Genomic DNA, 26,422 nt, shown 5'->3' with positions numbered 1-26,422 from the left:
CTGTGGTTCTAGGTTCTGGGTTCTAAGAGCCTCTGGGCTAGACTTCTGAGATGCTGCAAAGGGCTTCCTGGCCTGAAGGCTCTGAGATGCTGTGGTTCTAGGTTCTAAGAGCCTATGGGCTAAGGGCTGGACTTCTGGGATGCTGCAAAGGGCTCTCTGGTCAGGAGGCTCTGAGATGCTGTGGTTCTAGGTTCTAAGAGCCTCTGGGCTAGACTTCTGAGATGCTGCAAAGGGCTCTCTGGTCAGGAGGCTCTGAGATGCTGTGGTTCTAGGTTCTGGGTTCTAAGAGCCTCTGGGCTAGACTTCTGAGATGCTACAAAGGGCTCTCTGGTCAGGAGGCTCTGAGATGCTGTGGTTCTAGGTTCTAAGAGCCTATGGGCTAAGGGCTAGACTTCTGAGATACTGCCAAGGGCTCTCTGGTCAGGAGGCTCTGAGATGCTGTGGTTCTAGGTTCTGGGTTCTAAGAGCCTCTGGGCTAGACTTCTGAGATGCTGCCAAGGGCTCCCTGGCTCTGAGACACTGTGGTTCTAGGTTCTGGGTTCTAAGAGCCTCTGGGCTAGACTTCTGAGATGCTGCCAAGGGCTCCCTGGCTCTGAGATGCTGTGGTTCTAGGTTCTGGGTTCTAAGAGCCTCTGGGCTAGACTTCTGAGATGCTGCCAAGGGCTCCCTGGCTCTGAGACACTGTGGTTCTAGGTTCTGGGTTCTAAGAGCCTCTGGGCTACAGGCCAAAGTTCCAAGATGCCACAGGTTAAGAGTTTTAGGGGTGAAAGGCCTTACTTCATCTGTAAACATCTGCTCCCATCGGCCTTTTTTGTTTTTAATTCCTTTTGGAAAATACAAATATTCACAAGCGTTTGTACAAGCGGGGAGAGCCCAAGTCCCGCCCTCCCTGCAGCCCCATGCCTGCCCTTCTTCAGGCCGGCTCGCCAGGTCCACGGCTCTGGTATGCGCCCCTCCGGTAGCTCCCCAGGTGGCCACTGCAGAAAGAAGCAAGAGGAGCCCTTCGAAGGGGCACAAGGAGGCTTGACTTCCTAACCCCGGAGGGGCTGCCTCCGCAGGGGGATGGACCACCTCGAGATGGAGGCTCGGCCTCTCCTGAGGCTTCCAAGCGAAGCCCAGCCAGCCCCTTCTGGGGATGGGGGTGTTGGTGGAGCACCAGCTGGAAACAGAGGCTTCTGGGAAACCCCCCTCAATCCCCGGGGAGTCCCCACTGGCGCCCTCTCTCTTCCTTGCCCCCAAAGGCCTTTCGCCTTTCTTGGAGGGTGCTAGGACACACCTGTTACAAATGGATGTCAAACACTCCATCTTCCACACTCTGGACCTCCTCTTCTTGGATCTCCGGAGCTGAGAGTGGTGCCCGGAGAGGAAGGGGGAGAGTCAAGGTGGCTCCTTTGCCCTGAGGTGCCCCCCCTGCCCACGGGGAGGCATTCCGGGTCCCTCCCACTTCCAAAGCAAACAGGATGGGGCCCAGGCTGGGGCAGTGGGGTATCGGAGGCCGGGAGTCTTATCAGAGGGAGACAGGCACTTCCCTGGGTTTAAGGTGCCAGGCTAATGGCTCCAACCAACCAACTCCTCCTTTCCTCTGTCCCCGCACCCAGCCCAGCCCACACACGCCCTGGAACTTCCATCTTCCATCTCTCCCTTCCAGACAGACCTTTGAACTCTCCAACCCCAAAGGATGAGAGTCAGAAGAAGCAGTTCTTTTCCTTCTGCATGCCCCCACCAAAATAAGAGTCCCTTCCTCTATTTTCTCTCTCTCTATTTTTTTTAAACCCTTACCTTACATCTTTGAATCAATACTGTGTATTGATGCCAAGGCAGAAGAGCGGTAAGGGCTAGGCAATGGGGGCTAAGTGACTTATCCAGGGTCACCCAGCTAAGAAGTTTCTGAGGCCAAATTTGAACCCAGAACCTCCCATCTCTAGTCCCGGCTCTCCATCCACTGAGCTACCCAGCTGCCTCCATCCCTTGCTCTCTTGAAACATCTCCCTGACAAAATATGAGTCCTGAGCTGATGACCCCAAATCCTAGGGAAATTTGACACCCAGGACCCAGACAGAATGAAGGCCCCCTCCTACCTGGTGGCCGGGATCCTCGCCTGCCAGGACGAGGCAATGAAAAACTAAAGGCTCGTAGGTGAGTGTGGGTGGGCGAGGGTGCAGGCGGGCCTTCCATGCTCACGCTCTGGGCCCGGCGCCGGCACTCGACTGACAGCCGATCTTTGCACTGTTTGTGGCAGCTCACTCCGCAAGCTGGGTGCAGAGGGTGGGGTCAGTGCCCTGCACCCCACTCCTGGCATCCTTGGCCTCTTGGGCCAGATGCAGGACCTCCCCTCTGGGCACCTCCTCCGACCCACGTGCCACCCGCCAGGCCTCCCCTCACCTCGGCACTTCAGTCCCTGTTTGTAGATGCCCAGGATCTGAAACAGAAGGTCCCCGGCCTTAGCCTGGCATTCGAGATCCTCCCCAACCTACACCAGCCTGGACTCCAGCTCTGTCCACAGAACCCACTGCAGATGGGCCCCCTCCCTGCTGCTGAGGTCCTTCTGGACATCAAGCCACCAAGGACCCTCGTACGGCTCCCACGTCTGCCCTCGGGGGCCAGACAAGCTGGGAAGAGACGAATCTCCCTCTTGCATGGGCCAGCCCTTTCCAGATCCCGGACCTAAGATGTTTCCCATCTCCCCTGCACTTGGTGAATGCCAACCCACTTCAAAGGCTTCCTACTCCAGGAAGCCCTTCCTGTCATCCACACACAAACACACAAACGCACGCACGCACACAGAGGGGGGAACAGGCCAATCATAGGAACTAGAGCTGGAAGGAAACTCAGAGGCCAGCAGGTTCAATCCCTCATTTTACAGATGGGGAAACTGAGGCCCCAAGAGCCAAGTCCATCTCTAATGCTCAGCCTCAGATCTCCTGCCTGCAGAGCCAGTAGCCTTCCCATGATCTGAGACCACATCACGCCCAGAACCTCCCTTGGCCTTACTACCAAAGTCTGGATTCCTTTTCTGGATTTGGGAGGTCCAGTGAAGTTGGGTGGGACGGGCTTGGAGCTGAGATGAGGAGGTGGGGAGAGGAAGAGGGGGCTCACCAGGGCCTTGCAGTGCCTGCAGGCAACTGGTCTCAGCGAGCTACTCTCCTGGAAATTGTGGACGAACCCCATCCGGCCCCCCAGCACAGAACTGGACCGGAGGAAGTAGGAGACCATCTCCTCCCGGCTGATACAACCATCCCTGCAGCACAGGAGCATGGGAAGTCAGAACCTCCCTCAGCACCGCCCCAGCCCCACCCCGAGGGTTTCCATCCCCCCCTCCCCCCCAGCACCAGACTTGAAGCTTGGGAAGCCGCCTTTCCTTTTGCTCCTCTTGGACCAACGGGTTGGCGTGCCAAGTGGCTGCCATGAATGCTAATACGAGGGCCATGTTTAACCTACTTAGGAGGTCAGGCTGCTATTGGGAGTCAGAGGAGCGCTGCTCGTGACAGACCCTTCTTGTCCCCCCACTGAAGCCAGGCCCGGGAAGGCCACTTGCCAACCCTCAGTTAGCTGTCAGCTCTGGGAACAAGGCGACGCCGGATGGTATCCCACAGCCAATCGGGCCGGCTCCTCCAGCTCCTTCACTAGCCCAAGTGAGCTAAGGCCGGAGGCTGTCACCTTCCCACCAGAGGACGGGCCCTTCACTCCCTGGCCAGGTTCCGGGACTCCTTCTCCCCCACACAAAGAAGGGGTTGTCCCCATTTCACAGGAGAGGAGCCCATGGCTCAGAGGCTGCCCCCCCCAGCCCCAGGCTCACTGGTTCTGGTCCAGGTCCCCAAAGGCGATGAGGTACGGGAAATTCCCTCGAATGATCTGGAACTCCTCCTGGGAGATGTGGCCGTCCCCATCCACGTCAAAGTTCCGGAACACAGACTGATGGGTGCCCAGGGAGACAGAGGACAGGGTCAGACTCGGCCTCCTCTTTCCAGCCTGACCCTCGAGAGCCTTGGCCACCTCTACTAATGCCCCCCCCCAGCCACGGTGACCCTAATGGCAGGACTTCCAGGCCAGGGGGAGACCCGTGAGGTTTGCTCCCTGCCCCTGCTCTCCCAGGGGCCACTCTCAGGGTCCCAGAAGGACTCCAGTCAATATCCCCTATGAGTAGTCTTCCAGTTACTGTCTGCAGACTTCTGGGAATGGGGAACTCACTACCTGCGGAAGCGGCCCATTTCTAAGGATCAGGAAGCTTCCTTTTAGGGTCTAAGCGGCCTGGGCAGGTGATGTGCTCAGGATGCAGAATGCCGCTTCCTTTGGACCGGGCCCCTTCTGGATTTTGTTCATATTTCTCTCTAGGATTTTCTTTTTCTTTTTCCCCAAGGCGGGGGTGGGGGGAAGAGGAAAGAGATTTTTGTTCATTGGAAAAAATAAAAGAAAGAAAGAAAGAAATTCTCCTGGCTGCGGGGAGCGGCGCCCTCGGGAGAGCAGGATGAGTCTGAGCCCTTCTCTTTCCTCCCCACCCGGCCTTACCTCCACCATCTTCTCAATGTGTTCTACCACCAGTGCTTGGTCCAGCTTGGGCTTGGCGGCCGCCGTCCACTCCTCCAGGACGGGGGGCCGTGGGGGTGGAGCGCAGGTCGTTGTCGTGGGGCTGGTGGGCTGCTGGGATAGGCAGGGTCTGAGCTAGGAGCCCCCAGCTCAGGTTAAGGCCGGAGGGACCAGGAAGGACGGGGCGGGGGCTGCTCACCGAGGACTTTGAGCGCGGCTCTCTCTGCAGCGACAGCTGGTACAGCTCATCCTCGGTCTGGTACTGATCCAGAGACACCTGGAAGATGGGGCAGCCCCGTTCCTGGAGCAGCTGCGGCCCCCGCCCCCCCCCCCCCCCCCAGAGGCTGCGGCTCAGTCCGTGCCCAGGGCCCAGCCAGCACTCACTGTGAGCAGGCTCAGCAGGTCCGGGTTGGCTTGGATGGGCGGCCGCAGGCTGGTGACCATGGCCAGCTCCTCCAGAATGGCAAAGAGCTGGCGCATCTTGGCCCCGTTGAGCCGGGTGTGAGCAGCATCCAGCCAGTCAGGAAGAGCCAGCTGCAGGGCCACCAGGTCCTTGAGGTGCACGCCCAGGATGGGGAAGCGGAAGCCCACGCAGGCTGCCAGCCGCCGCCGGTAGTTGCCGTAGTTGCCAGTGGCCGTTACCAGCTCCGTCAGGCCTTCCCAGAGCTGAAGGGGCGGCGAGGGAAGGCCTCAGTCCCCGCATCCGTGGGCTCCTCCCTTGGGCTGCCAGAGGGCTCAGAGACCCCCGCCATCTACCCCCGCTTCAGCCACCTGAGGGCTCCGAGACCCCTGCCGTCTACTCCCCCCTTTGGCCGCCCGGACCCCCGCCATCTACCCCCCCTTCAGCCACCTGAGGGCTTGGAGACCCCCGCCATCTACCCCCGCTTCAGCCACCTGAGGGCTCGGAGACCCCCGCTGTCTACCCCCACTTCAGCCACCTGAGGGCTCGGAGACCCCCGCTGTCTACTCCCCCCTTTGGCCGCCGGGACCCCCACCGTCTACCCCCCTTCAGCCACCTGAGGGCTCGGAGACCCCGCCGTCTACCCTCCCCTTCAGCCACCTGAGGGCTCCGAGACCCCGCCGTCTACCCCCCCTTCAGCCACCTGAGGGCTCGGAGACCCCCGCCGTCTACCCCCCTTCAGCCACCTGAGGGCTCCGAGACCCCCGCTGTCTACTCCCCCCTTTGGCCGCCGGGACCCCCACCGTCTACCCCCCTTCAGCCACCTGAGGGCTCTGAGACCCCCACCATCTACCCTCCCCTACAGCCACCTGAGGGCTCCGAGACCCCCGCTGTCTACTCCCCCCTTTGGCCGCCGGGACCCCCACCGTCTACCCCCCTTCAGCCACCTGAGGGCTCTGAGACCCCCACCATCTACCCTCCCCTACAGCCACCTGAGGGCTCTGAGACCCCCACCATCTACCCTCCCCTACAGCCACCTGAGGGCTCTGAGACCCCCACCGTCTACTCCCCTTCAGCCACCTGAGGGCTCGGAGACCCCGCCGTCTACCCCCCCCTTCGGGCGTACCTTGACGGTGTCAGGGCTGACGTGGCTGTGCGTCTCCTTGAGGCGAGAGATGGAGCTGTGGCTCAGGCCCCCCACCACAGCCATGAGCGTGTTGAAGTTCTGGAGCTGCAGCAGCTTCTGTGAGCCCAGGACGGATGGACAAAAGGCCAAGAGGCAGATGGATGGAGGGATGCACGAGCACAAGAGGGATGGAGAAAGAGGCACAGACAGACCGGAGGCCCAAATGGCACAGACAGAAGGGCAGATAGCAGGAGGAAGGGGGAGAGCGAGCACACGTTAGAAAGACCGGCAGGGCCACGGGACCCTCAAAACCCAGGGCGGGGTGGGGAGGGGGGGCCAGAACGGCTGGGTCCCTCCCCAACCCCCACACAGGCTCCACAAGCTTAGGGTGAGTCCACGGGGCTGGGGGGGGGGGGGGGCGGCTCAGCACCTCGGCCACGTGGATGAAATGGGTGATGACCTGCGCCCTCTGCGGGGCTGTGGGCTTGCTCAGCACCATGAGCTGCACCCACTGGGAAACGCTGTTGAAGAGCGAGATGAAGCGCTCCAGGACGGGGTTGTCCACCGTGCAGCCGTGGGTCACAAAGCTGTGGTAGTCCTGGAACTGGGGGACAAGAAGCAGCCAGGGCTGCGCCTTTGCCCTCCCCCTTCTCCTTCCTCCCCTTGGCCCCGGGACAGAGCCTCCGAGGTCCTCCCGCCCACCCGTGACCCCTCCCCGTGGCCCGGCCCGCACCAGGATCTTGCGGAAGGAGCGATACTCCAGGTAAGTGAGATGCTCTGCCAACTCCAGAGGCTCCAAGTGGTCAAAGAGCAACGACATCTTCCGCTTCTTCTGGCCCACTGGGTTGCGCTGGGTCACCTGGCGCTTCCATTTGTACGTGGGGCTGAAGGGCACAGACCAGAGGCGGGCCATGAGCTTCCAGGCCCACCCCAAGGCGCCCACCCAACCCGAGCGCCCAGCCCGCGCGCACGCACACGCTCTCGATGTCAATGAGGCTGCTGTGCCGTCGGTTCCCCTCTCGGTCCAGCAGTGACTTCAACTCCTTGATCTGCTCCGCCAGCTCTGGGTTCAAGTCAAACTCTGCGGGGAAGGCCGAGATCCAGTACCTGGAACAGAGCAGGTGGACTCTGACCGCCCCTTCCCCGTCCAGGTCCCCAGGCGTCCCGTCTGATTCGCTCCCGCCGGCAAGATCTCAGGGAACTACAATTCCCGTCATTCCAGAGCCAAAGAGGCCCTTAACCCGAGCAGCGTTATCGCGAAGGTTGACGGGAGTTGTAGTCCACAGCGGGCTCGGACGCTTGCAGCTACCTTGGGCGGTATTGGGCGGGGGGCAATCTAGGAGCCGCTTGGAGGAGAGGCCCCGGGGTGGCACTCACCGGACCAGGTGGCAGGTCTTCACTTGAAGCGAATTGGAATTGTCCTTCCGGGATTGTTGGTAAGTGCAAGGGAGTCAAGGAAAACTGAGGGACCGGAGGGGAAGGCTGGGAGCAGACGCCCGACTTCTCGGGCTCACAGCTGTGGAATGTCGGGCTAACGATACGACCCCTTATTTTACAGATGAGGAAACTGAGGCCAGATTTTTCTGTTTGGCGCCCGTTACACAGTAGGTGCTCATAAGTGCTGGCCGAGAATGAATGGCCGGATACCTGGGTTCAAACTGGAGGGGAAGGACGGGGGAGATCAGAGAATCCCAGGATTTAGGGCAGACGTGCGAGCTGGAGGACCTCAGAGCGCGGGACGAGAGCGCCGGGGCAGTGGCAAGTCAGAGATGGGGAAGCCCCTCCGTCGCCTGCTCGCCCTCACTGGACAAGAGGGAACTGCGAGGCTGAAGGGAAGGGACTTTCCCCGGGTCCGAGTCCTGGGCGCCCCCTAGCAAGGCCAGACCCCAGACCCGGCGCTCTGGGGCCGTCTTTGGGGGCCGGGTCCGAGGGAAGGATATATGTGGAGCAGTTTAGCAGCCAGCTGAGAGGAGGGGATGTACCAAGGGTGCATCATCAGAAACATGCGCACCAGCTGGGGGTCCCGCACCTTCCCGGAGTCGTCTGCGGAGGGTACGGAGGGGCGTTCAGTTGGCTCCGTGCCAGCCCTCTCGGAGCCCCGCCTATCCGGCCTAGGGGCCGCCCCGGGGGTGTGGCTTGGTGGTCACGCCCCATCTTGGGGCCAGCCAAGCCCAACCTCCCCGAGGACCTCCAGGGTTAGGGATCGGAGCAGGGAAGGGGGAGCCTCAGCCGGGCCGAGGGGAACCAGCTGGAGCGGAAGGGGCCTGGGTTCCAGCGGGGTCAGGAATCCAGAGGCCACTTCCTGAGGGCGACGAGGGACGAGGGAGGAGGGAGGATACCCCCCTTGCCTCCCCCCAGATAAGCGGTCCCCATCAGCCGGAAACAGCCCCTGTGAGCGGAGCCAGAGACTTCCTGGGGCCCCTGAGCTCAGATAGTGTCCTCCGAGCATCCCAGCTGGGGAGAGGGGATCCCCGGTACACTGAGCCGCCTCTGGCCCAGAGACTGATGGCAGCCTGACAGATGGAGAAACTGAGGCCCATGGAAATGAAATGACTCAGGAGGAGGTTTTGAGCCCAGGCCCCGAGACTCCGTGGACAAGGCTCGCTTGTCCGGCCTATTCCCGACTCCCTTTGTCCCCGGCCTCCCAAGCCAAGGACTCTGGACAGCTCAATCGGACCTCGCTCGCCCCTGAGGTCCCTGCTTCTTCCAACTCACCGAAGGCCTCGATGCAGCCCCGAAGCAGCTGCTCCACCGTGCAGCCTTTCTCGAGGTCCAGTGTCTCGGACATGGCGAAAGCCTGGAGTCCGGCCTGGGTCCCCAGGAGCCTTGCTGGCTTGGCTCAGCCCCAGAGCCCCTGCACCCCGGAGAGAGAGGCAGCCTCTGAGGAGGAGGAGGCTGCTACCTCTGGGGAAGAGCCTCCCTGCGGGCAGGAACGGGGTGGGAAGAGAGGACCCGCCTCCTGCTATCTCACCCTCCCCAGCTCAGGGGGGCCAGGATCCCCCCCGGGCAGTTCTGCTGAAGGCTCTGTGACCCAGGGATTGTGTAACCCTCCGCTGGAGAAACGTTCCCTACTGAGGCTTCCGGGGCAGGAGCAGGGGGATGGGGGGCCACCAGCAGGGATGGAGGACCACCAAGGACCCAAGCGGCCAGGATCCCTGGGAGGCAGGGGGAAGGCTCCGGCCCATGGGGAGCCAGGGCCTCCTGCTATCCCCCAAGGCACCTGCAGTCTCCCCCAGGCCCAGCATAGCCCCTCCTCCACCCCCCCCCCCCCAAGCTTCCAAAGCTCCTCAGCCTCCCTGCCCCCGCAGGGTTATTTTGGGAACTGGGAGCCTGAAGGAGCCTTAGAGGAATTTCTCTCCCAGTGGGTGGGAGGACACAGCCAGAGGCAGGAGGGGGGCAGAGAGGGAGAGAAGGAGGCCTGAGGCCGGAGCCTGGGGTTGGAGAGATCCAGCCCCCCAGAGGGAGTGGAGAGGGAGCCACATTCCTGGGCCAGGGACAGATGAGTCAGTGGAAGGGAGGCTCAGAGCCTGGGGAGGATGAGCTTGGAGCCGGATCCCAAGCCCCCTAGACCCCTGAGGCCTCTTGCCCTCCCTGAAAGCCCAGGCCTGCCCTCTGGACCCCCATGGCCCTCCCCAGGTCCAGCCGCTGGGGCCCTTTCCCCACAAGCCCCAGGTGAGTGGAAGGTTTGATGTCTCTCCCCACTCCCAACCCCAAACCAAGAGCTCCAACAAGCGGGACTCTAGGAGAGTCACTCAGGCTCCCCCGGCCCAGCCACCAGCAGGGGACAGATGTTGAGAGAGCCCAGATCCGGAGAATTCTCCCCTCTCCCCCAGGCCCCAGCTGCCACCCTCAGGCCCTGGATTTTTACCCCAGCCCAGGACCCAGTGTCCCACCTCCACCCTCCGGCTCAGGCAGCCAGCCCTTGGAGGATGAGAAGATGCAAGAGCCTTGGGGAAAGTCCAAGGTCCTGGGCTGCTCAGTGGATTGAGAGCCAGGCCTAGAGATGGCAAGTCCTGAGTTCAGATCTGCCCTCAGACACTTCCTAGCTGTATGACCCTGGGCAAGTCACTTCTCTCCCATGGACTAGCCCTTATGGCCTTGGAACAGTATTAATTCTAAGATAGAAGGTAATGGGGGAGAGACAGAGACAGAAAGACAGACAGAGAGATGAAGACAGAGAGAGCAATCAGGAAGAGCCAAGTCTGGAAGGATGAGTCTGTGATGAGAATTCTAGGTGGAGAGGCTTCCTCAGACCACAGGTCCAAGACCTGCCTCATAGAAGCCTAAGGCAGAGTCAGGGATGGCATCTCTCTCCCTTACTATGTGTGTGACCTTGGCCAGACCTTCCCCCAGCTCTGCCTCAGTTTCCTGTAAAATGAGGGTTGTGGGCTCAACTGATCTCCAAGGTCCCCTGTATTGGCTGTGAGGGAGCAGGGCTGGCTGCATTCCCTCCCCTGCTCTCTGGCCCAAGGCAGGAGAACTGCCCTGGTAGCTGCCCACCCACCCATGGCCTCAACAGGGGGCGTGTTGGCATCCTTCAAGTCCCCCCCCCAGCACTCTCCCGCACCAGCTCCCAGGGCACAGTCTGCCACTACACACACACTGGCACATTCTCACACCTCTGTATGGGTGCTGGGCCTCCATCCCGGCCTGGCTTCTCCTGCCCCCCCACTGATGTTGAGGGGAGGCAGCCCCCTTGCTGAGGGCCTGCGTGCCCTTGAGAGTTTCCCCCCTTCCCCTCCAAGGTGTTCTTCAATCTTCCCCAGCCTCTGGCTGAGCCTGGAGAGAGTGAGGGCAGCCCTGAGCCGCCCTCGAGCCCCAAACCCAGCCCTTCTAGAAGCCCCGGCGCCCCCCTCCGGCGCCCTTCTTCCCAAGCTTTCCCTCCGATGGTCCCTGTTCTGAGCCCAGCCCTCCACCCTCCCACGTGCCTTGGCTAGGATGGCCGCGGGGAGGGGGAGGGGGTCCTACGGCGGCCCACCTGCACCACCCCACCCCCACCTCCAGTGCCCCCTGGTGGAGGATCGGCCACTTACCCTGGACTCCGCCGCGGTCCAGTGACTGCCCCCTGCAGGTTCCTGCTCCCAGGAGGGCGGGCGGCAGCGGCGCCTTCCTCCTCTTCCTCCTTCTTTACCCCCCACCCCACTCCTCTAGCTCTTGGCTGCGTCCTCGACCCTTCTCTCCTGCCCCCTCTGCCCTTCTCTGGTGGAGGCTCCGGGCTTCCCCTCCCTCTGCCCCCTTCCCACGCGCGACGGCGGATCTCTCTCTCTCCGGCTGTGCCTCAGCCTCTGGACCACCGACGTCCCTGGCTCCTTCCCCAATGCGCTCCCTCTCCCCGGCATCTCCTCCTCCCCGCCCCCCTCCCTCTGCCGCCTCCTCCCCTCAATCCCTCCCCCTCTGGCTCCCCCCGCCCTCCCCGGGCCGTGCCGCCTGTGCCCGATGCCACTCACCCGCCTGGCACACGCGGAGCGCTGCAGGATGTTTAACCCATCCCCTGCCGAGAGGCTCGGGACCCCCACATGGGGCGGCGGGGGATGGGGTGCCAGAGGCGGCCAGGGACTGCCAGGCTCCGAGGGTGCACCCCTGGGCTGGGGCCAGGGGTCGGTGCCCGCGCTGAGGCAGAAGTCCCCCCCCTCCCGCCCCTCCCGGGCTAGGGGTTGAGCGGGAGGAAACTGGGGGAGGGACAGGAAGAGGCTGCGGTGAGGGGGGGCACCACACCCCAGGCCGGCCCCGGTTCCTGTTCTCGAAACAAACAGTTCCCACGGGGCAGGGAGGGGGGCTGTTGAGGATAGACTGGGGACCCCGGATGCCCGGATCCCTGGAGGGAAGAGGAGGGGGCCGGTGCTGGGGCTCTGGGCGTCTCGGTCCGCGAAGAGATGCTACCCTGGAGGGCATTGTGGGGCGCTCGTGGGAGAGACTAGGGGCCCTGACGAGAGCCCATCGCTGAGGCGGGCCTGGAGATGGGGGCGGGGGGCGGGGGGCGCTGAGGCATGGAAGCCTGGGGGCCCAGACCGCCTGGACCCCCGGGGAGAAGGCGGGGGGGGGGGGGGGGCGGGGGCAGCCTGAACAAGGAGGGCTGCGGGCTGCGAGCTGGGGAGCCCGAGAAACCGAGAAACCGTTACTGGGTTTCCGGCTGTTTGGGGTTCGATGTCCTCCCCACGAAACCACCTGCCCGGGGGCTCCCTTTAAGCCCCGGCACGGTCCCGCCGCGCCCCGCTCCTCTCCGCGGCGCTCCCGCCCCTCCCCACCAGTGGGCTTCGGGGGCCGGCCTTCCTCCCATTGGCCCTCCGGGGGGCGGCGCCTGGGCTGGCCGTGTCCCTCAGCCCCGGCCCCGGGGTTGCAGAGGTTCGGCCAGGAGACCTGCCCCCACCCCGCGAGCCCTCCCGCCCTGCCCCGCCGGGCCTGAGGAAGCGGACTGGGAGGGAGAGCCCGTCCCAGGGGAGGGGGCGGAGGCAAGGAGTCCGCATCAGGACCTAGTATGGGCACAGCGCTGGGCCCCGGCGGGCTGCGGCCCGAAACCAAGATGGGGCGGGCTCGGCCGGGAGCACCTGTCACCCCTGAGGTGGGGCTGGGGGCGGGGCGCGACCCTGCAGCTGCTCAGCCTCCAGCCAGGAGCTAAAAATAGCCCCTCCCCCACGCCCGGGACCCCGCCGAGACCGGAAAAGGAACGAGAGAGGCAGCCTTCGGGACACTTTTAATTGCAGTTTTTGCCCAAGTGGGGGAGGAAGAGCTCCACGCCCGCCCCCATAGAAATAAGAGGGAGGGGCCGCTGGGGGGCCTGGGCGCCGGACTGGCAGCAGCCCTGAAGCAACAAATCCCAGGAGCCCGGGTTCTCAGATCACTTCGTCTGGGGCCGCCAGGCGCTGGCGGCTCGGCTCCACGCCCCAGATCTCCCGCGCATACTGGGCGATCGTCCGGTCGCTGGAGAACTTCCCGGAGGTGGCGATGTTCCTGATCACCATGCGGGTCCATTCCCGGGGGTTCTAGGGAAAGCGAGAGGGCTGCTCTGGAACCACCCCGCGATCCAGGCCCTCCCAAGGAGCCCCACCCCAGAGCCCTGCTTACCTTGTACAAGTCACTGACTTTCTCCTGGCACTGGATGTAGGCTTCATAGTCAGCAAAGACCTTAAAGCTGGGGGCAGAGACGCTCCATCAATGGCAGACCCAAACCTTCCCCATCTGGGCCCAGGGGGGAAGCGGGTGGCTCAGGAGATGGAGAGACCCGAGGGTCCTGGGTTCCAATCTGACTTCAGACCCTTCCTAGCTGGCTGACCCTGGGCCAGTCACTTACCCCCACGGCCTGGCCCTTCCTGCCTTGGAACCAGTACACAGTGTTGACTGTGGGTGGGAAATAAGGGTGAAGAGAGCCTGGGCCAGTGCGAGGCCGTGTAGGGCAGGGACTTGTCCTCTCTAAGCTCTGCTGGGGGCTGAGCGGGGATTTGCACCCTGCTCCTAGCTTCATGTGGCCCGTCTGCCCCCCAAACACAAAGGCCCTCCCCTGCCGCCTCTGTGTCCCTGCGCAGCCCTGCTGACCGGTCATGGTGCATGAGCATGTTGACGATGTCCTTGAACAGGTCCGGCTGTTTGGGGGAGAAGAAGCCGCTGCTGAGCTGCTCGATAATTTGCCGGAGCTCAGGGATGCGGTCGTAGTATTCCTGGGCGTTGTACCTGTTGGGGACGGCCATCTGCTCAGGCTCTCCAGGGTGCTGAGACCCTCTCCAAGGCACCCGAAGCCTCCAATCCCCCAGGACCCCCGCTCAGGCCCAGGAAACGGCACCTTGGCAAAAGCCCAAGCCCCCTTCTTCCAGGAAGCCTGCCCTGACTTCTCCGGCTCCCTCCCTCCCCTTCTCTTGTGTGAAGCTGGGGGCACGGTGGGTGAGGGCACAGCCCGCTGCCCCCCTAAATCTCAAATTGGAATAATCCTTCCTCTTCCCCCCAATCCTGCCCTTCTGCCCAACTTCCCCATTTCTGTGGAGGGCAACGACCTCCTCCCAGGCAGACCTCAGGGTTACTCGTGCCACGCCTGGACAACGGTCCCACCCTCGGCCACCTCCTGCCTGGCCTCCTGGCCGCTGACCTCTCCTGCCACAGGGCCCCCCACGTGCACCTCATCACGTGTCTGGAAATGCCTTCCCACAACCTGCTTGGAGTCCCCCCTCCTAAGGCTGGCCTTCAAGGCCTCTGAGCTGGCCCCCGGAGCCCCGCACCCTCTCTGGTCCAGGCGGTCTACATCCTCCACCCTCATTCCGAAAATGAAGAAGTTCTCTTCTCCGGCCTCCTCGGCCATCTCCACGTTCGCCCCGTCCATGGTGCCGATGGTCAGCGCCCCATTAAGCATGAACTTCATGTTGCCCGTGCCCGACGCCTCCGTGCCCGCCGTGGAGATCTGCTCGGAGAGGTCCGAGGCCGGGATCACTGGGGGAGAGCAGGACGCCGGGGGTCACTGGCCGGCCATGCTGCACCCACAGGGAGGCTCTCCTGGGCAGAAGGGCCTTGACTCATGGGGCGGCAGAGCCCCGTCCGGGCCAGAGAGGTGTCGGGGCTCCAGCTTTGCCCCCTCGCCCCTTCCCGGGCACAGACCTTTCTCGGCCAGTGAAACGCGGTAATTCTCCAGGAAGATCACTTTGAGCCGGTCCCCAACCACAGGATCGTTGTTGACGACGTCCCCAATGGAAGTGATGAGTTTGATGATCATCTTAGCCATATGATAGCCAGGGGCTGCCTGGAGGAGGAGGTCTTGGACTCAGAGATAGCCCCCTCCAGGCCCCGGAGCAGCCTTCCTGTTGGCGTTTCTCACGGCCTTCCAGGACCGCAGCCACTGGGGCCCAAGCTGTCCTCCGTGGCGGTGCCGGCCTCTGAGGGCCACAGGAACTGGACCCACCACCCGGACCCTTCCCTCCCCCATGGGGGGCTCACCTTCCCCCCAATCATCACTGTCCGGGGGACGAAGAATTTGTTGGGTTCCTTCTTAATACCTAGGGAGAAAGAGCAGGGGAGAGCCAGGGTCAGCGTCTCCAGCTGGTCCCGACTCCGAGGCTGAGCGGCCCAAAGAGAGGGACCCGAACCTCAGTCCGGGCCTTCCTCCTGCCCTAGTCAGGCCAGTCCAGGGGCTCTGAGACATCCCGGAAACACAGTCCTGGAGTCCAAAAAGTCCATCAGGCCTGACTCTGTTGGCCTCTCCAGGCCTTGGTTTCCCCATTTGTAAAGGGCCAGACAGGAAGTGCTGCCCAGGACAAGTTCCTTTTCCAGGCCGGAGGGAAGAGGGAGCCGCCGCTCCAACAGGTGTGGCCTGCGTCCCCCACTTCACCCTGTTCTTCTGCCAAGGACCACTAACAGTGTCTGCTTTGGCCTTCTTGGCCCACATGGGAAGGACCAAAGGGCTCCTCCCAGAGAAGGTGGGGCAGTGGCGGTGCGTGTCCCCAGGGTGCCAGGGCCAGAGGGAGTCCCTGGGACTCCCCCGCCTCCCCCTGTGCCCCATGAGTCCCCTCTCCATAATGATATAGAGGCTGCTTCTGCTCCCCACAGGGGAGGCCCTAGGCCTCTGCCATGCCCCTCCTTCTTTGGCCCCCACGGCCTCTGGAGGCCAGCGAAACCCTCCGTTGGCTCCCCAGCCCTTCCTTCCCCCTGGCCCAAGGCCCTGCTGTTGGGCTTGGGTGTTCCCAGCTCCACCCCGTACTCTGCCTCACTCTCCCGAGGGATGCAGATCCCACTTACTAGCCTCTGTACTAGCTCTGGACACCTCAGTGAGGTCAGTCATGTGGATGCCCCATACCCATCTTACAGATGGGAAACTGAGGCTCAGAGAAACACAGCCAACACCTGAACACAGGGATTGTCTTCTCACTGCCCCAGGTGGGTTCTCCTGCCCTAACCCAGTCTAAATGGGGCCACACAGCCCTGCCTCACTGGTCCCAGTCCCCCCCCCGTGTCATTCCCAAAGGGGGTTTATCCCTCTCAGAAGGGCAGCCAGCCCTTTCTGGAGTCCATTAGCCCTGAGAAGGAGACACCTGATGCTCACATTATTATCCCAACTTTTTCCAGGGGAGGAAACTGAGTCTTTTTAAACCTTAACTTTCTGTCCTCCTGGTAACTCTTAGAACAAAGGGCAAAAGCTAGGCAAGTGGGGTGAAGTGACTTGTCCAGGGTCACCCAGCTAAGCAGTCTGGGACAGTTGAAATCCCGTGCTTACATCACACAGTTAGCACACCTCAGAGGCAGGATTGGGGCCTAGTTCTTCCCTCTCCAAATCCAGAAGTTGAGGAATTCTATATAACCATTATTATACTCCCTTTCCTTTCAATCTCAGCCTGTGGGAGGCCTTTGCTCATCCCCTGGCAGCCCACGACTCCTCTTTCCTCCCCTCGGTAACACCCTGCATGTTGCCCAGCAGAATGTCGGCTTCTTAGGGCAGGGCCTGCTCATCTGGGCTTTTGCATCTGTGGCTGGCATGCAGCACAGATAGGTTGTTGACTGATTGACTGACTGACCAACAGATTGATAGTGCTCAGAAGGTGGGGGAGATGGGGCGGGGGCAGCGCTGGGCAGGGGAGGGGGCTGGTGCTCACGATTGTACAAGGTGATCACGTGGAGACAGTTGAGAAGCTGCCGCTTGTACTCATGGATCCTCTTCACCTGGACGTCAAACAGCGAGCTGGGATTGATGTGCACGTGGTACTCTCGCTCCAGGTACGCAGCAAACTTCAGCTTGTTTTCCTGTGGGCAGGCCCAAGGGCTCAGGTCTCTGCTCAGGCCCACTACCCCAGGGAAGCCTTCCAAGATTTCCCCACCTGACCTATGTCTGCAACCCCACAGCCCATTCGTCCTGTGCCCTCATCAGACTCTTGATCCCACCGTGTTAGACCATGAGCTCTTGAGGGCAGAACCTAGGTTGTGGGACACTGGGGCATCCCCCGGCCCAGTACTGTGTCTGGCACGAGGAAGGCCTTACGGATGGCATTGAAAGTTCTGTTTCCCCCCACCCCCACCCCCACGCGTCGGTGGGCCCCAGGAGTCCCCTGCTCCCAGCGTCCGTCTCCTGGAGGCTCACCTGCTTGACTTTGGCCACATCCCGGATGAAGGCCTCATCATCCACATAGGACAACAGCTTTCGGAGCTGGTCCAAGTCAGAGATGTAGTCCTCTCCGATCCTCTGTGGGGGTCCAGGGGAGGGGCAGCATCACCCCACTGCTGACAAGCAGTGAGGAGGCACCTCCTGGGGGCTGGGGCCTGGGTGGGAAAGTGGGGACCCAGAGACAAGGGGAGCCGGCATTCACTTACAGACGTGGAAACAGAGAAGAAACAGCTGTTCCATGTGGGAATAATCTGCACGGGAGGGCCTCCACGGGAGCCCCACACCCTCCTCCTCCCGGCCAGTGGCCTCTCCAGAGTCCCAGGGCAGGCGCAGCCCCTGACCTCCAGCCTCCAAAAAAGCCTCCTACCTGGAGCCTTGGGTCACTAGGCACATACTAATGAACCCTGGCTAGGCTGCTGAGAACCTGCTGTGTGGCCTTGGGCAAGTCACATGCCTTCTCTGGGCCTCGATTTCCTCATTTGTGAAGGAAAGGTTCCTGCCTTGGACAGTCTCTGTTCTAATGTTCCCTAGCTCTGACAGCCCCTGTTCTAGAGCTCTGATGTTCCATTTTCCAAAGCTCCCCCCAGCTCTCCGGGACCTGTGCCTGGGGGTGATGGGGATCCCCTCTGCCAGCAGCCCGCTCCCTCTGGGCAGGCTTGGGTCCTCTCCCCCACATCAGTGCCCCTGCCACGGCCCCCTCACCTCTGCAATGGCCTCCGCCAGGCCCGGGTTGCACAGCACCAGCCAGCGCCTTGGGGTGATCCCATTGGTTTTGTTCTGGAACTTATGGGGCTCCAGCTCATAGAAATCCTTAAAGCTAGAGAGGAGGAGTGTGGCTGGAGCCGGGAGCAGCCAGGGAGCCCCAGAAGGAAAGGGCTCTGGAGGTCCAGGGGCCTTGGAGGGGGTGGGGGTCCCGGAGGGTAGGGCATCCCAGTGGTCAGGGCCTGCTCAGCTTCCAGGAGTCTCTGGGGAGCCCCGGGGGGTGGGGGCGGGGGGATGCTCACATGGTTTTCTTGAGGATCTCAGAGTGGATTCGGGCCACCCCGTTGACGGCGTGGGAGCCAGCAATGCAGAGGTGCGCCATGTTGATCCTCTTCACGCCCCCCTCCTCTACCAGCGACATGCGCCGGAGTCGATCCATGTCCCCTGGATATGCCGCGGCCACCCGCTGCCGAGGAAGGGAGGCACTGAGCTGCTGGGAGTGGGGAGCCGCCGGGCGAGGCCCCCTTCTCTGCCCCCCCCTCCCGGCCCAGCCCTCACATTGAGGAACCTCTGGTTGATCTCGTAGATAATCTGCAGGTGCCGAGGCAGCAGGGCCTCCATGAGGTGCACCGGCCAGCGCTCCAGGGCCTCGGGCAGCACCGTGTGGTTGGTGTAGGCGCACGTCCTCACAGTCACATCCCAGGCCTGGGAAAGGAAAGGGGAAACGTCACCCCCAAGCACAGCCCCCAGGCCCGGGCTACGTCATGACCAACAGGAAGGGGATCCACAGAGACCTGAATTCAAAACCTGCCCCGTGTCCTCCCTGCATGGCTCCACAGACCCCGAGGGCCCTCCAGCTAGAACCCCGAGCACTTCTCTCCTCAGGGGAACACACAGGCAGTGGGGAAGGGGAGAGGGTGCAAACCACTGGGCAGCAGGGCTCTCCAGGGCCTTGGGGAGGGTCTTGTGACTCCCCTACACTAATGCCATTACCTTCTCCCAGTCCAGTTTCTCCAGATCCACCAGGATCCTCATTAGCTCAGGGATGGCCAAGGATGGGTGGGTGTCATTCAGCTGGATGGCCACCTGGGAGAGACACCGGGAGCAGGCAGTGAGCCCTGAGGGCCCTCCCCGCCAGGCCAGCACTTATCGGTGTGAGCTGGTCCTGGCACTTGGGATCACCTGTTGCCAGGTAATGGGTAGGATGGTACCAGGCACATCGCCACAGGGTCACCCAGACGGACAGAGGGAGGTTGAGCTGGGACCAGCCAGGAGGAGGAAGAGCACCCCAGACTTGGGGACCACAGGGATGGGAAATGGGGCTCCGGCCCTGATGGGAGGGAGAGGCCCCCCCGCCCCCAGACCACCGATGGCCTTTGGGGAAGGTCTCTGTGACCAGGGTGGGGCTCCCCCAGACACTGAGAAGGCATCGCCCCGGGGCCCCAGCAAGCAGCACCTTGTCTGGGAACGCGTCAAAGCTGGTGCGCACGGGGTCTCGGGAGCCAAACTTGGAGGACTTGAAGCGACGGATGATGTCCTGGAGGGTAGCGGCGACCACGAAGTATTCCTGCTTCAGGCGAAGCTCCTTCCCTTCAAAGAACTGGGTCAGAGGAGGCCATGGTCAGTGGAGCCCCAGATGGAAGGGCAGGAGCTGGCCGCGGCAGGCCCGACGTGACTCGGGGGTCCCCCCTTCTCGAGCTAAGCCTTTGGGATCCTCAGGGCTCGCGTCTGGCGGGGACCCATCTCCCCAGCAGGGGCCTGCTCCCCCTTGGCTCCGGCTTCCTCTTTTCTTTCCACCCATTTCCCCCAGCCACCATCTCCGGGTCTGGGACAAGCTGCAGGGATTGACCGACCAGGTATGGCGGGACTCACGTTGTCATTGGGGTACAGGACCCGAGAGATGTTCTCAGCCAGATTCCTGTCCAACACGGCCTGGATATAGCCACCCACGTTGACTTCAGGAAGCGTGGAGGGGATGGAAATAGCCTGTTGCTGACAAAGGAACCCCCTCTTTCCCCGACCCACCCCCAACCTCCAGCAGCTGGTTTGGGGGCTGTTTGTTGGTGCCTTTCAGGAAGATGTGGAAGGTGGCCCCGCAGCCCCCCTGGGCCCGGGCCCGACACCCCGAGGCGCCCTATGTGGGGGGACGAGGACCACCGGGAGCCCCAGAGGAGGAAGGGGGGAAGAGGAGGCCGCGGGGAACTCACAGTCCTTGAGGTTAAAGTCGTTGGGGGCTTTGGCAGACCACAGGCGCATGGTGTTCACCGTGTTGTTGCGATAACCAGGCACGGGGGTGTCGTAAGGCATAGCCAGCACCACCTGGAGGCGGGAGAGGGCTCAGGGGGCTGCCCAGGACAGACGAGGCCCCCGTCTCAATTCTGCGGCCGCTGCTTCGGAGCATCTTGAAGGCCCTTCGTCCTCCTCCGACATCCCTGTTCTAAGGCCCCTCCGGCCCAGACCCAGAACACGCCACGGCCCGGTGCTGAGGTCTGAGGCTGTGTTTGTTAACTCGGGCTTCCAGAGGGCTGGCCTTAGAGCCAGAAGACCCAGATTCGAATCCCCCCTCCAACACGTCCTGACTGTGGGTCTCTCAGCCTCTCCTGGAGGCCCCAGACCACGAGACACTGAATGTGCGGAGGGAAGTTCCTGGCCAGGTACAGAAGCCATTCATTATCCATCTCACCCAGGGGCAATCGACAGCCAAGATGGCAGCCATGAGCACCTCTGGAGGCTTCCGGCCCCGGGCTGATGGGGGCGTGGGCGGAAGAAAAAGTGAGCAGTGACTGCAGGAGGCTGCGGCCTCCCAGGGACGAAGGTGTCCCGAGGGTTCTTGTTCTGCCTGGCCCAGCCCCCACCCACCAGGCCTTTGTCCAGGGGAAGCTGAGGCCCACCCTGGCGGAACAGCATGCCCGGATGGCAGGGTGGGCAGCAGGACGCCAGGGGGGCCTCTGACCCATCCTGCAGGTCCTAGTCATCTTTGGAACCCCTTCGGGCCAGCGGCAGAGAGCAGGGGCTCATCTCGTCCTCCTCAAGGTGATGCTCGGGCCTCAGTGCTCCCCTCTGCGGCCCCGACTTCCCCACCTACTGAGGGAGCAGGAGGTGGGCAGAGTTCTGGGCTCAGGGCTGGCCCGGCCCGGGTCCTCTCCTGCATGTGCCTTCCCCGGGCTTCCCTCCAAGGGCTCCTCCCAGTTAGATGTAACGGTTGGGGGGAGGGTCACCCCAATGTGTCTTGGGGCAATCTACGTGGTGCTGTCCTTCCCTGTGAGCCTGGGAGCTTGGACTTGAGGGCAAGGACCAGCCTTCGCCTTTCAGAGCCCCCAACAGATACTTGTCATGGGCTTGTCTTAGCCTCCATTTCCTCATCTGCTAAATGGGGGTCATCATCGCCCCCCCATCCCGGGGTCACCCTGAGGCTCAAGGGGGGATGCTTCTCACAGGGCCCGTCTCCCAGTGAACGAGGTTCTAGAGTCCGGCAGGGCCTCTGCGCACCCATCCACTGTGAAGGGGCCTGCAAGCGTTCAGCCATCCTCCCTGACCACCCGCTCAGGCTCCGAAGGCCTCTCATGGAGCCCAAAAGCCAGAGGCCGAAGGGCCGAGGGAGCAGGAGGCAGACCCCGGTTCTCTGCCCCCAGCCCGGGCCCTTCCTTGCGGCCCGCATGCCTCTGCTCCAGAGCGGCCCGCAGCTCGTTGGGATGCTCCGAGGCCCAAGATGGAGGGACAGCAGACTTGCAGCCGGCACTCAGTAAGGCAGGACGGGATGGTCCACAGTTAGCGAGCAGCCCTTCAGGACGCCTGGGGAGTGCCAGGAATACCCGAGACCGAGGGTGCCCCCATGCGGAAAGCTCCCAGGCGGCACCGTGTCCAGGGGCTGGAGGTGCAGCCTCTCCCCAGTTACACCCCGAACTCCGGCTCTTGAGGCTGCGGCCCGCGCCATACTGGAGGGTCCCCCGAAAAGGGTCCTGCGGACGCGGACCAAGAGCAGGAAGGGTCCGCAGGAGCTGCCGCCGCCAGCCCTTTGGTGACGGAGGAGGGACCTACAGCTCGGTTTGAACTCGGGCCTTGAGTCCAAGTCCAGCATGAATCAGACCAGACTTAACTGTCCAGAAGGGGCAGTGTGGAGGAATGGGCAGAGCTTTTAATGCCCAAACCGACCCGAAGAGCCCAGGGCATGCTGGGGGCCCGCCGCCTCTGACCCACCCTCTCTTCTGCCTGGCTCCGGCGATCACCCACAGCCCCCCGGCTCACCTGGGTATCCACCCACTTGGCGCCCTGGCTGCTGTGCTCCACTCGGCCGTAGAAATGGACGGGCAGCGTGAACTCGGGCCGGGCTTTCTCCCAAGGGTTGCCGTAGCGCAGCCAGTCATCGGCCTCCTCCATCTGACGTGGGCACAGGGGGCAGGTGGGATGGAGCCCCTGAGGGACGGCTCGGAGGGCGAGGCCACCCTGGCCTCCTCCCATCCCAGACACGTCCCGACTTTCCTTGGCCAGACGCCAAAGCTACGGGGGGCCGGGGGAGGGAGGCACTGGGGGTTCCGGGGGGCTGGGGAGAAGGCTGGAGAAAGTACCCCAGAAAGTGCTCAGGGGTGCACACAGGGGGCCCCTCACCTGCCAGCCCCCACTGATCTTCTGGTTGAAAATCCCAAACTCGTACCGAATCCCATAGCCGTAGGCAGCCAGGCCCAGGGTGGCCATGGAGTCCAGGAAGCAGGCTGGAAGAGAGCCACCACCTCGGGAGGGAGCTCAGGACAGGGCCCAGCCTGGCAGAGTCCCCAAGACCCCCGGGGCCCCCACCCCAGAGGCATGGACAGAGGGGCCATCATTGCCCCCATTCTGCAGGGTCCCTCCCGATCCTCTGCTTCCCACCCGGCCCCTGGCTCCAGCCTGTGGCCAACTCACCAGCCAGGCGGCCCAGGCCCCCATTGCCCAGGCCGGCATCTTCTTCTATCTCCTCCAGCTCCTCCATGTCCAAGCCCAGCTAGAGGAGACGGAGGTGAAGGGGAGTCAGGACGGGGAGGACTAATGGCCACCTTTGCCCACATCCCTGAGGATGGGCATCCCTGGCTCTTCCCAGTGACCTCCTCAGCCCTGAGAGCATCCTCTCAGACCCTGGCAGGGCCCCACAGTGCCCCCTCAGCCCCCAGAGTCCCCTCAGCCCCCTTAGTGTCCCCTCAGCCCCCTCAGGGCCTCCTCAGCCCTCAGAGAGTCCCCTCAGCCACCTCAGGATCCCCTTAGCCCCCACAGTGTCCCCTCAGCCCCCTCAGGGCCTCCTCAGCCCCCAGAGAGTCCCCTCAGCCACCTCAGGATCCTCTTAGCCCCCACAGTGTCCCCTCAGGGTCCCCTCAGCCCCCTCAGCCGCCTCAGGGCCTCCTCAGCCCCCAGAGAGTCCCCTCAGCCACCACAGTGTCCCCTCAGCCCCCACAGTGTCCCCTCAGCCCCCTCAGCCGCCTCAGGGCCTCCTCAGCCCCCAGAGAGTCCCCTCAGCCACCTCAGGATCCCCTTAGCCCCCACAGTGTCCCCTCAGCCCCCCCAGTGTCCCCTCAGCCCCCTCAGCCGCCTCAGGGCCTCCTCAGCCCCCAGAGAGTCCCCTCAGACACCAGTGTCCCCTCAGGCACCACAGTGTCCCCTCAGCCCCCCCAGTGTCCCTTCAGAGTCCCCTCAGCCCTCAGTGTCCCCCCTGTCCCTGGTTGCCTCAGCGCCCCCTCAGCCCCCCTTGGGGCTTCACCCCATTCCCTCTCCCGTCCCCCCAGGATACCTGGTACGTGGCCTCATCACAGGCATTCTCCAGGCCCAGGTTCACCATGGTGTTCTGCAGGGTTCGGCCCATGTAGAACTCCAGGGAGAGGTAGTAGATGCGCTGGGGGACACGGAGGCAGGGGCTGGTCTCCATCCACCGTGCCTCTCCCAGGGGCTTCCCTGCCAAGTGGGTCCATGCCCAGGTGTGCCCTGGCAGAGCAGCACTTCCCTCCCCGCCGCCCCGGCCTCCTCTTTTGTCCCAGCACGGTAGCTCTGCCCCCCGGTGCCCGCTCTGGTCCGGCTCGGGCCCTGCCCTGCTCTGACTCCCTTCTCCCTCCCAGCCTGAGGCGTGTTGTGTTTCTGACCTTTGCCAGTGACCCCTGCTACCCGATCCCGCCCAGGGAGGGGGGAGGCAGCTGCTTCCCCCCCAGGACTCTTCCCATGTGTCCCTCTGGCTCAGGGTCAAAGCCAGGGCAGCCAGGCCCACCTGATGCCAAGGCCACCCTCGGGGTTCCCCCTAGCCCTCTCCTGGCCCCCCCTCACCTGGATGGGAGACCCCTGGAGCCTCGGGGTCCCCCCTAGCCCTCTCCTGGCCCCCCCTCACCTGGATGGGAGACCCCTGGAGCCTCGGGGTCCCCCCTAGCCCTCTCCTGGCCCCCCTCGCCTGGATGGGAGACCCCTGGAGCCTCGGGGTCCCCTCTGGCCTCCAGCTCCCTCACCTCCCGCTCCAGGTGGCGCCCTCTCCGGGATGCCAGGCTGGACCGGAGGCCGAGGCTCCTGGAGGGAGGACGCCATCTGGCCCCGGGCTTAGCCGAGGGAGCACAGGCCTGGAGAGAGGGGCCTGTGCAGCCTCGTCACCCCCAGAGCCCGCTGGGGGCATCTTTGGGGCGGGCCCTCGAGCCCTCCCGGCCCCCCCGCCTCCCGCCCCCGTCACCTTGGGGTCCTTCTCGTAGTAGTGCTGCTGGGTGCGAATCCAGCGGCCCACCAGGTGGTCGCGCACGGTGTGAGCCAGGGCGAAGTAGTAGTCTCGGGGGGTGGCCACGTTGCGGTCCTTGACCAGCGTGAAGTGGAGATGCCGGTTAAAGTTCTTCTTGAGGTCGGACACGTTCTCCACGCCGGCCAGGCCGCGCACGCTGATCTGTTTGCGCTTCTCGTGGTCGGACAGGGGCCGAGACATGGCGGCGGCGTTGGCGGCGGCTGGGGAGCCCGGCACGGCGGGGACAGGTGGTGGCGTCTGCCGGGGCCTGCAAGCCAGGGAGTGGCGGGCAGCCTGGTGGCCGGGCTTTAAGGCCGGGCCTGCTGCATTATGCATGAGCCTGGCGGCCGCCCCGCCCCCGCACCCTGCAGGACGTGCAGGAGTTATTTTGGGCATGAACAGGGCAGCTGCCAGCCCCACCCGACCCCTTCCTCCAGGCAGGCCTCCCCCAGGGAAGGAAAGTTCCCCAGGCCAGAGGGCTGGAGAGGGAGCCCCGGAAGAGCTCCCAGACGGGGCCTGCTGCAGGGACTGAACCCATTTTGCAGATGAGGAGCCCAGCAGGGTCGAGATTTCCCCCAAGTGCCGGCTGGCCAGGAAGGACCCATTTCCCTAACAGCCCGGAAGAAGAGAATGCCGAGACCCGGAGCAGGGCCGGAGCAGAGGCGGCCCTAGAACTGGGGGGCGCCGGGCAGGCGGTGGAAGGGGTTCCGGAGGCTGGGGGGACCCAGCTGGGCGGCAGTCTTGGGGTGAACCAGAGTCCATCGCTCTAACCGAAAACATGTTTTGAAAGGGGAGCCCCCCGCCCCCCTCCCCCTGTTGCTGTCCCTCAAGGAGGCCCGAAATAGTGACCTTTCAGAGAGGAAGCTCCGGTTACAGCCGTGCCGGCAGCCCAGAACTGTCCTCCGGCCGGCGGGGTGGCAGAGCCGGGCATCCCTGCCACCCGCGGGCTGTCTGGGGGTCGCGCTCGCCGCCTGGGCCAGCCGCTCCTCCAGGCCCCTGCGCGGCCCCGCGCGCCCCTTTTTTGCCCTTTGGAAGCTGGGACGGAGACGCGGGCAATGGGGGAAGGGAGCTGAGCGGAGGGTCTTCTGAGTGATCAGAAGGGTGGGAGGCAAGGCTGGGCCTGGGGTCCGCGAACTCTCTGGGCACGTGAGGCCTGCAGTGAGCACCCGCTCTGCTGCGGGCATGGGGGCCTCTCACAAGGCCAACTAGCTCCATAATGGAGGCCTTCAGCCTGGGCCCGCCTCCTCCTCCTCCCCCCTTTCTGACCCTTCCCTCCTCTCTGCTATTGTCTATACAGGACCTTCCTCCTCCTCCTCCTCCTCTTGCACCTCTCAGCTTCCGCCCAAACTCAGCCCAAGAGCCCCCCAGTCACCCCCCCCATCTGTACCAATTCTCGGCCTGGCCCGGAGTAGGTGACTGGGCAATGCTGGGTGGCCAAAGTGAGATGAGCCTGGTGCCGGCTGGCCCAGAAGACCCCAAGCTCGCTTCCCACTTGGGGGCCGAGGCTGTGTCCGCATGGGGGGCAGAGACCCCAGGGTGTGACCGTGTCACAGGAGAGGCTCCCCCTGAGGGAAGGTCCCTCTTCACTGGACATAGACATCCACTTCGGCTTTGGCGCAGTAGGTAGCGCGTCTCGCAAGCTGAAGGTCCCGAGTTCGATCCTCAAAAGGAGGGTGTGACATACTGGGAGAGGCTTCTGGAGACAAAAAGAGCTACTTGACTGCGGATGGGGTCTGCCTCCCACCGGAACTGGATGTGGGACCTTCCCTCAGGGGGAACCGCTCCTGTGGCACGGCCCCACCCTGGGGTCTCTGCCTCCCAACTAATAGATTTCCATGTGGACACACGTCCCGTCTGCCAGGGAGGGGGCAGCCTGGACCTCTGGCCTTCCTG

At 63.4% G+C, this 26,422-nt stretch overlaps 2 protein-coding genes across 7 annotated transcripts; both read right to left on the bottom strand.

Moving 5' to 3' along the window:
* Positions 1-803: 803 nt before the first annotated feature.
* Positions 804-11,979, bottom strand: RASGRP2 (RAS guanyl releasing protein 2). 6 transcript variants are annotated; one of them, XM_056801403.1, is made up of 17 exons: positions 11,084-11,395; positions 8,766-8,904; positions 7,991-8,093; positions 7,428-7,490; positions 7,026-7,157; positions 6,784-6,934; positions 6,481-6,654; positions 6,051-6,167; positions 4,909-5,190; positions 4,724-4,801; positions 4,507-4,638; positions 3,797-3,912; positions 3,097-3,238; positions 2,383-2,419; positions 2,079-2,252; positions 1,277-1,344; positions 804-977 (listed from the first exon to the last, which is right to left on the bottom strand). In XM_056801403.1, the coding sequence occupies exons 2-16, from the start codon at positions 8,836-8,838 to the stop codon at positions 1,280-1,282; spliced, it is 1,839 nt and encodes a 612-aa protein (XP_056657381.1). In that variant the 5' UTR covers positions 8,839-8,904; positions 11,084-11,395; the 3' UTR covers positions 804-977; positions 1,277-1,279. The 6 variants fall into 6 exon arrangements, with proteins under 6 accessions (XP_056657381.1, XP_056657382.1, XP_056657380.1 ...); XM_056801404.1 differs by lacking the exon at positions 11,084-11,395 and having other exon boundaries at positions 4,507-4,635; positions 8,766-9,302; XM_056801402.1 differs by lacking the exon at positions 11,084-11,395 and having other exon boundaries at positions 8,766-9,289.
* A 747-nt stretch (positions 11,980-12,726) lies between these two features.
* PYGM (glycogen phosphorylase, muscle associated) lies at positions 12,727-24,832 on the bottom strand. Its single transcript, XM_016427391.2, has 20 exons — positions 24,488-24,832; positions 23,573-23,674; positions 22,717-22,795; positions 22,426-22,529; positions 22,066-22,197; positions 20,028-20,139; positions 19,693-19,775; positions 19,277-19,420; positions 18,814-18,906; positions 18,379-18,525; positions 18,123-18,286; positions 17,821-17,935; positions 17,095-17,196; positions 16,613-16,760; positions 14,964-15,022; positions 14,628-14,769; positions 14,255-14,462; positions 13,581-13,715; positions 13,113-13,179; positions 12,727-13,030 (listed from the first exon to the last, which is right to left on the bottom strand). Exons 1-20 carry the CDS (start codon positions 24,728-24,730, stop codon positions 12,881-12,883), a joined length of 2,529 nt encoding a protein of 842 aa, XP_016282877.1. The 5' UTR covers positions 24,731-24,832; the 3' UTR covers positions 12,727-12,880.
* Between the last annotated feature and the right edge of the window lie 1,590 nt (positions 24,833-26,422).

This window comes from Monodelphis domestica, chromosome 6, assembly GCF_027887165.1.
Source record: "Monodelphis domestica isolate mMonDom1 chromosome 6, mMonDom1.pri, whole genome shotgun sequence".
NCBI classification, from domain to species: domain Eukaryota; kingdom Metazoa; phylum Chordata; class Mammalia; order Didelphimorphia; family Didelphidae; genus Monodelphis; species Monodelphis domestica.
Note: the sequence above shows the minus strand (reverse complement) of the source record. Positions and strands in the feature narration are given on the sequence as shown.

Bases quoted from the DNA above. Each gene is read 5' to 3' on its own strand.
- RASGRP2 (XM_056801400.1), bottom strand. From the start codon at position 11,942: ATGCCCTCCAGGGTAGCATCTCTTCGCGGACCGAGACGCCCAGAGCCC. The intron at 3,913-4,506 runs GTAAGGCCGGGT...GGCACCCATCAG, and splicing joins ACATTGAGAAGATGGTGGAG to TCTGTGTTCCGGAACTTTGA. The intron at 3,239-3,796 runs GTGAGCCTGGGG...CCTGTGCTGCAG, and splicing joins GGGGACCTGGACCAGAACCA to GGATGGTTGTATCAGCCGGG.
- PYGM (XM_016427391.2), bottom strand. From the start codon at position 24,730: ATGTCTCGGCCCCTGTCCGACCACGAGAAGCGCAAACAGATCAGCGTG. The intron at 22,796-23,572 runs GTATCCTGGGGG...CGTCTCCTCTAG, and splicing joins GTGATGAGGCCACGTACCAG to CTGGGCTTGGACATGGAGGA. The intron at 18,907-19,276 runs GTGCTGCTTGCT...TGTCTCTCCCAG, and splicing joins TTGACGCGTTCCCAGACAAG to GTGGCCATCCAGCTGAATGA.